Source organism: Nerophis ophidion, linkage group LG01, assembly GCF_033978795.1.
Source record: "Nerophis ophidion isolate RoL-2023_Sa linkage group LG01, RoL_Noph_v1.0, whole genome shotgun sequence".
In the NCBI taxonomy this organism is placed as follows: Eukaryota; Metazoa; Chordata; class Actinopteri; order Syngnathiformes; family Syngnathidae; genus Nerophis; species Nerophis ophidion.
The window spans coordinates 7,496,696-7,504,195 of record NC_084611.1 but is presented as its reverse complement, the minus strand read 5'-3'; the positions used below and the strand labels follow the sequence as shown (position 1 = coordinate 7,504,195).

The window sequence follows — 7,500 nt, the reverse complement described above, 5'->3', positions numbered from 1 at the left end:
AGTCTAAGTGCTCAGGATTCCGCCCAGCCTCCATTTTCCTGAAGGAACTCTCCTGAAGGAATCAATAAAGTACTATCTATCTATCTATCCATCTATCTATCTATCTATCTATCGATCTATCAATCGTTTGTGGGAGCTTTGAACGGCTTCAAGCATCTTCCAATTTGTCGATACACCAGGGCAACGCTTACTCCAATCAGCATGTTTCCTGTTAGCATGGTTTCTAATAAATAGATCCCTTCAACGTCCTCGTTTGGACGTGTCGCCAGGCACGCGGCAATGATTCTTAAAAACAAATTACACAACAATTATTGGGGATCCAAAAGAGTCCTAGTGTTAAAAAATAAATTATGAATTTCATTAACTGTTTACTTTTAACACAATAACTTCCAGATCAACTTCAGATTATGGCATAGCTCGGTTGGTGGAGCGGCTGTGCCAGCAACCTGAGGGTTGCAGGTTCGATTCCCGCTTGTGCCATCCTAGTCACTGCCGTTGTGTCCTTGGGCAAGACACTTTACCCACCTGCTCTCAGTGCCACCCACACTGGTTTAAATGTAATTTAAATATTGGGTTTCACTATGTAAAGCGCTTTGAGTCACTCGAGAAAAGCGCTATATAAATATAATGCACACTTCACTTCACTATAAGTTATATTGTTTTTTGTGTGTTTGTTTTAAGCCCTTTTTAAAAAAACAAAAACAGCTTACTTTTTTACATAGCGAACACAAAATATGCAAAATTTTCCCCAAAGAATATCCCAAAGTGGAATATTTAATGTGACATAATTGGAGCTCTGAATAGGTCAATAATTCATAATGTCATTGATTTTGATTCATTAATATTTTTTTTAAAGAAAGAAACAGCCTGTGTGGCAGCTTTGTGTTATTAGAGTCAACATTGCAACATTTCCTTGTTACATTTCACCTGTTGGCTCTTTTAAAACACTTTTTATGTTTTTGTTTTTTTAATAGTATTTTTACAATGTGCCGTGGGGCCGTTAAAAAATGACCTGGACACCCCTGATCTTAGTAAACAAATACCAAAAGGTCCATTTCTCTGGAAACCTTTACACTCCATGTCCACTTTTCTCATTTTTGACAGCGACATTTAGGCAAATGAGGGAATCCGATATCATACAGAGCCTCACTTTTAGTAGGTGACTTCTTACGTTTTGGGATTCAACAACCTTTTAGCACAAAATGGAGAGGAATTTTTAATCCACTTTATTGTCTGCACGTGTGCTAGCATTCGTTTTTTTTAAACAAATATCTTCACGAGCATTTAAAATGTTGTTCTCTGCTGTGTGTGCAAATATTGCTGCCTTGTTGGAAAATACTTTACCACAACGTAAATAATGTGTTGAGTCAAACTTTGTTAGGCTGAAAATCTTTTACTTTGAGTGTTTCGATATTTGATTTATGAGTAAAGCTACTATTATAGACTTCTGAGTGAATATTTCACCACTACTGAACAACTAGATGTTTTTAGTCTGTATGTGTTCTCATGTGTCTTACCATATTTGAATTTGTAACGTATCTTTTACCACAAACTGAACAACTGAAAGGTTTTTCTCTGGTGTGATTCAGCATGTGTCGACTCCAACCTCTTCTGGTAAAAAATATTTTCCCACAAACTGAGCAACACAGTTTTTGTTCTGCCGTGTGTGTGATCATGTGTTCGGTCAAATGGCTCTTTTTAGAAAATCTTTTATCGCAAACCGAACAACCAAATGGTTTTTCTCCGGTGTGCGTTCTCATGTGTTCGGGAATGTACCGTTTTTGAGAGAAGCTTTTACCACAAACTGGGCAAGTAAATGTTTTTTCTCTAGTGTGTGTCCTCATGTGTTGATACAAATTGCACTTTTGAGTGAAACTTTTAGCACAAACTGAGCAATTAAATGTTTTTTCTCCTGTGTGTGTTCTCATGTGTTCAGGTATGTACCTTTTATGAGAAAAGCTTTTACCACAAACTGAGCACATGTATGGTTTTTCGCCTGTGTGCGTTCTCATGTGTTGAGTCAAATTGCTCTTCTGACTAAAGTTTTTCGCACAAACTGGGCAGCTTAAACATTCTTTATCAGTCTTCTCTTTAGAGCAATCAGAGTGTTTGTTGTCAGTGTGAGTCCTCACATCACCTTCACAGTCTGTTTCACTGCTTAAAGTTACTTCAACCTCGTCTTCAGCCTCACTATCTGATAGTGGAGTTATTAAGTGGTTGTCTTTTTGGGGTTTCCCTTCATCATCTTCAGTCTTCACAGAGACAACAGTCAGTGGCAACTTGGTGTAATCAGCTTCCTCTCGTCCTAGAAGACACTCTTCTTCCTGAGTAATCCAGAGTTCCTCTTCCTCCTTTTTGATATGGGGGAGCTTTGGCGCCTCCTGCTTCAAAGAGGAGCTCCCCAAGTGGGGCTGAGAGGGAAGTTCTTCCGGCTGCAGGTCTGTGGGAGAGACAAACAAAAGGAACACACTTTAGTTATGTTTCTCCTTAAACTTGGGAGTGGATTGGCGACTTTGTTTTGATTAATTGATACTTTTATTAGTAGATCGCACAGTATAGTACATATTCCGTACAATTGACCACTAAATGGTAACACCCGAATAAGTTTTTCAACATGTTTAAGTCGGGGTCCACGTTAATCAATTCATGGTAAATTTGTTGATATTGAGTTATTTGTCTTGACACTGCATATTCCAATTTTGTTGACAGAATAGTGAGGTTGGAGATGTGGCAAAAGCTGCAGATTTTTCTGCGTATAGTCAAGGTTTTTATTGAGGACGGGTGTGGTGACCTAGGCCAGTGGTTCTCAAGTGGGGGTACGTGTAGCCCTGAGGGTACTTGAAGGTATGCCAAGGGGTACGTGAGATTTTTTAAAAATATTCTAAAAATAGCAACAATTCAAAAATCCTTTATAATTACATTTATTGAATAATACTTCAATAAAATATGAATGTAAGTTCATAAACTGTGAAAAAAAATACAACATTGCAATATTCAGTGTTGACAGCTAGATTTTTTGTGGACATGTTCCATAAATATTGGTGTTAAAGATGTATTTTTTTGTGAAAAAATGTTTAGAATGAAGTTGACGAATCCAAATGGATCTCTATTACAATCCCCAAAGAGGGCACTTTAAGTTGTGTAGAAATCTTTATTTATGATTGAATCACTTGTTTATTTTTCAACAAGTTTTTATTTATTTATATATATTTTTTTCCAAATAGTTCAAGAAAGACAAGTACAAATGAGAGATATTTTGCACTGTTATACCATTTTTCAACCAAAAATGCTTTGCTCTGATTAGGGGGTTCTTGAATTAAAAAAAAGTTCACAAGGGGTACATCACTGAAAAAAGGTTGAGAACCACTGACTTGGGCGATTTTAAAGGGGAACATTATCAGCAGACCTATGTAAGCGTCAATATATACCTTGATGGTGCAGAAAAAAGACCATCTATTTTTTTAACTGATTTCCGAACTCTAAATGGGTGAATTTTGGCGAATTAAACGCCTTTCTGTTTATCTGTCTTTTAGTGATGACGTCAGAATGTGACGTCGCCGAGGTCATACAGCCGCCATTTTCATTTTCAACACATTGTAAACATTGGGTCTCAGCTCCGGTATTTTCCGTTTTTTCGACTATTTTTTCGAACATTGGCGACATCATGCCTCATCGGTGTGTTGTCGGAGGGTGTAACAACACTAACAGGGAGGGATTCAAGTTGCACCACTGGCCCGAAGATGCCAAAGTGTCTGCCGCCAGACCCCCATTGAATGTGCCAGAGTGTCTCCACATTTGACCGGCGATGCTAAGGCAGACATGGCACAGAGATGTATGGATAACCTGCAGATGCATTTGCAACGATAGTCAACGAAATCACAAAGGTGAGTTTTGTTGATGTTGACTTATGTGCTAATCAGACATATTTGGTCGCGGCGTGAATGCCAGCTAATCAATGCTAACATGCTACGCTAATCGACGCTATCCGGCTATTTAACGGCGGTGCAAAAGCAGACATGGCACAGAGATGTATGGATAACCTGCAGATGCATTTGTAACAATAAAGTCAACAAAATCACAAAGGTGAGTTGTGTTGATGTTGACTGCCAGCTAATCGATACTAACATGCTACGCTAATCGATGCTAACATGCTATTTACCGGCGGTGCTAAAGCAGACATGGCACAGAGATGTATGGATAACCTGTAGATGCATTTGCAACTATACTACGTTTCCTTCCACCCACATTTAATGGGAAAAAAACACTTACCAATCGACGGATTTAAGTTGCTCCAGTGTCAAAAGATGCGAAAGTCCTGATCGTTTGGTCCGCACATTTTACCGGCGATGCTAACGCAGCTATTCGGCCATGCTATGGCTAAGAATAGCGTCAATAGCTATTCGCTCAATAGCTTCAGTTTCTTCTTCAATACTTTCATACTCCAACCATCTGTTTCAATACATGCGTAATCTGTTGAATCGCTTAAGTCGCTGAAATCCGAGTTTGAATCCGAGCTAATGTCACTATATCTTGCTGTGGTATTCCCATTGTTTGTTTACATTGGCAGCACTGTATGACGTCACAGGGAAATGGATAGTCGTATCACAAATAGCGAAAATCAAGCACTTTAAAGTTTTTTTAGGGATATTCGGAGACCGGTAAAATTTTGAAAAAAAATTCTGAAAATACAACAATCCACTGGGAACTGATTTTTATTTTTTTTAACCATTTTGAAATTGTGATAATGTTCCCCTTTAAATTAGGGGGAACAAAACTTGAAGTGAGCGACTTCTACGACTGAAATTGATTCCACGAGCACGTAACTCAAAACGCTCCTCCCGGGGGGATCCTGAGCTGTTCCCAGGCCAGCCGGGAGACATAGTCTTCCCAACGCGTCCTGGGTCTTCCCCGTGGCCTCCTACCAGTTGGACGTGCCCTAAACACCTCCCTAGGGAGGCGTTCGGGTGGCATCCTGACCAGATGCCCGAACCACCTCATCTGGCTCCTCTCGATGTGGAGGAGCAGCGGCTTTACTTTGAGTTCCTCCCGGATGGCAGAGCTTCTCACCCTATCTCTAAGGGAGAGACCTGGAAACTCATTTGGGCCGCTTGTACCCGTGATCTTATCCTTTCGGTCATAACCCAAAGCTCATGACCATAGGTGAGGATGGGAACGTAGATCGACCGGTAAATTGAGAGCTTTGCCTTCCGGCTCAGCTCCTTCTTCACCACAATGGATCGATACAGCGTGCGCATTACTGAAGACGTCGCACCGATCCTACCTGTCGACCTCACCATCCACTCTTCCCTCACTCGTGAACAAGACTCTGAGATACTTGAACTCCTCCACGTGGGGCAGCGTCTCCTCCCCAATTGTGCGACTTAGTCACTACAATTAGCGAGTAGAAGTTTGCATTAAAAAGGGGAAAGACGGGAGTGTGTCTTGCGTAGGGAATTTATTCGGTAATGAAATGCAAGCGGTCACTAAAGGTAAAGAATTCGCCACCACAAGGCAAGAGATTGTGCACAAATGCAGTGGAAAGCATGCAGAAAACCTCCAGAAGAAAACCAAACTTTGTCACTAAAGTGAGCGTAAAGAAGACACAGCTTCGAGACTTTCCTCGTCACGGGCCTCCCCGGGGAGTGTTTGCATATGTTAACTTTGTTGCCTTCAGAGTAAATCAGTTACCAATAATTGAGCGACTGAAGTGTGTGCGTTTTCGTGTGTTACAATACAGGCCTTTAAAGGGGAACATTATCACAATTTCAAAAGGGTTAAAAACAATAAAAATCAGTTCCCAGTGGCTTGTTGTATTTTTTGAAGTTTTTTTCTAAATTTTACCGGTCTCGGAATATCCCTAAATAAAGCTTTAAAGTGCCTTATTTTCGCTCTCTGCGAAGACACTGGCCATTTCCCTGTGACGTCACACAGTGCTGCCAATGTAAACAAACAATGGGAATACCACAGCAAGATATAGTGACATTAGCTCGGATTCAAACTCGGATTTCAGCGTCTTAAGCGATTCAACAGATTACGCATGTATTGAAACAGATGGTCGGAGTATGAAAATATTGAAGAAGAAACTGAAGCTATTCATAGCCATAGCATGGCCGAATAGCTGCGTTAGCATCGCCGGTAAAATGTGCGGACCAAACGATCAGGACTTTCGCATCTTGTGACACTGGAGCAACTTAAATCCGTCGATTGGTAAGTGTTTTTTTCGCATTAAATGTGGGTGGAAGGAAACGTAATATAGTTGCAAATGCATCTGCAGGTTATCCATACATCTCTGTGCCATGTCTGCTTTAGCACCGCCGATAAATAGCATGTTAGCATCGATTAGCGTAGCATGTTAGCATCGATTAGCTGGCAGTCACAATCAAAAAAACTCACCTTTGTGATTTCGTTGACTTTATCGTTGCAAATATATCTGCAGGTTATCCATACATCTCTGTGCCATGTCTGCTTTAGCATCGCCGGTCAAATGTGGAGACACTCTGGCACATTCAATGGGGGTCTGGCGGGAGACACTTTGGCATCTTCGGGCCAGTGGTGCAACTTGAATCCCTCCCTGTTAGTGTTGTTACACCCTCCGACAACACACCGACGAGGCATGATGTCTCCAAGGTTCCAAAAAATAGTCAAAAAAACGGAAAATAACAGAGCTAAGACCCGGTGTTTGTAATGTGTTGAAAATGAAAATGGTGGGTGTGTTACCTCGGCGACGTCACATTCTGACGTCATCGCCTCCAGCGCGATTAACAGAAAGGAGTTTAATTCGCCAAAATTCACCCATTTAGAGTTCGGAAATTGGTTAAAAAAAATAGATGGTCTTTTTTCTGCACCATCAAGGTATATATTGACGCTTACATAGGTCTGCTGATAATGTTCCCCTTGAACAGCTGAATGTATTTCCTCTAGTGTTTTTTATTACGTGCTGAGACAAACCTAATCTGGAAAAACAACCTTTACAGTAAACTAAGTATTTAAATCGTTTTTCTCCTGTGTGTGTTGTATCAAAGTGTTATTTATAGAAAAACTCAACCATTTTTACCTCTCTTCTTTGTAGAACATTCAGAGTGTTTGTTGTCAGTGTGAGTCCTCATATCACCTTCACAGTCTGTATCGCTGCTCAAAGGTTCTTCAACCTCGTCTTCAGCCTCACTATCTGATAGTGGAGCTAAGAGGTTGTCTACTTGTGGTTTCTCTTCATCGTCTTCAGTCTTCACAGAGACAACAGTCAGTTGCAACTTGGTGTAATCAGCTTCCTCTCGTCCTAGAAGACACTCTCCCTCCTGAGTGATGCAGAGTTCCTCTTCTTCCTGTTTAATGCAGGGTGGTTGTGGAGTCTCCTGCTTCAAAGTGGAGCTCCCCCCTGACTGAGGGGAAAGTTCTCCTGGATGACCGATCAGCTGCTGGACGTCTGCAGGACACAAACACACTTTATCTCAGACATGAGCGCATCAAGCATCGACTGCAGCAAATGGTACGTGCTGCTGA

At 41.0% G+C, this 7,500-nt stretch overlaps 1 protein-coding gene across 3 annotated transcripts in view; it reads right to left on the bottom strand.

Moving 5' to 3' along the window:
* Positions 1 to 1,203: 1,203 nt before the first annotated feature.
* Positions 1,204 to 7,500, bottom strand: part of LOC133551230 (zinc finger protein 771-like) — a 172,868-nt gene continuing 166,571 nt past the window's right edge. Inside the window, exons 2-3 of one of the 3 annotated variants that reach the window (XM_061897765.1) lie at positions 7,055 to 7,423; positions 1,204 to 2,440 (exon numbers count right to left, since the gene is read on the bottom strand). In XM_061897765.1, the coding sequence (XP_061753749.1) occupies positions 1,488 to 2,440; positions 7,055 to 7,423 (1,322 nt within the window). In that variant the 3' untranslated portion in view covers positions 1,204 to 1,487. The remainder of the gene's footprint in view (positions 2,441 to 7,054; positions 7,424 to 7,500) is intronic. The other 2 variants (XM_061897892.1, XR_009806466.1) reach the window with 2 other exon arrangements.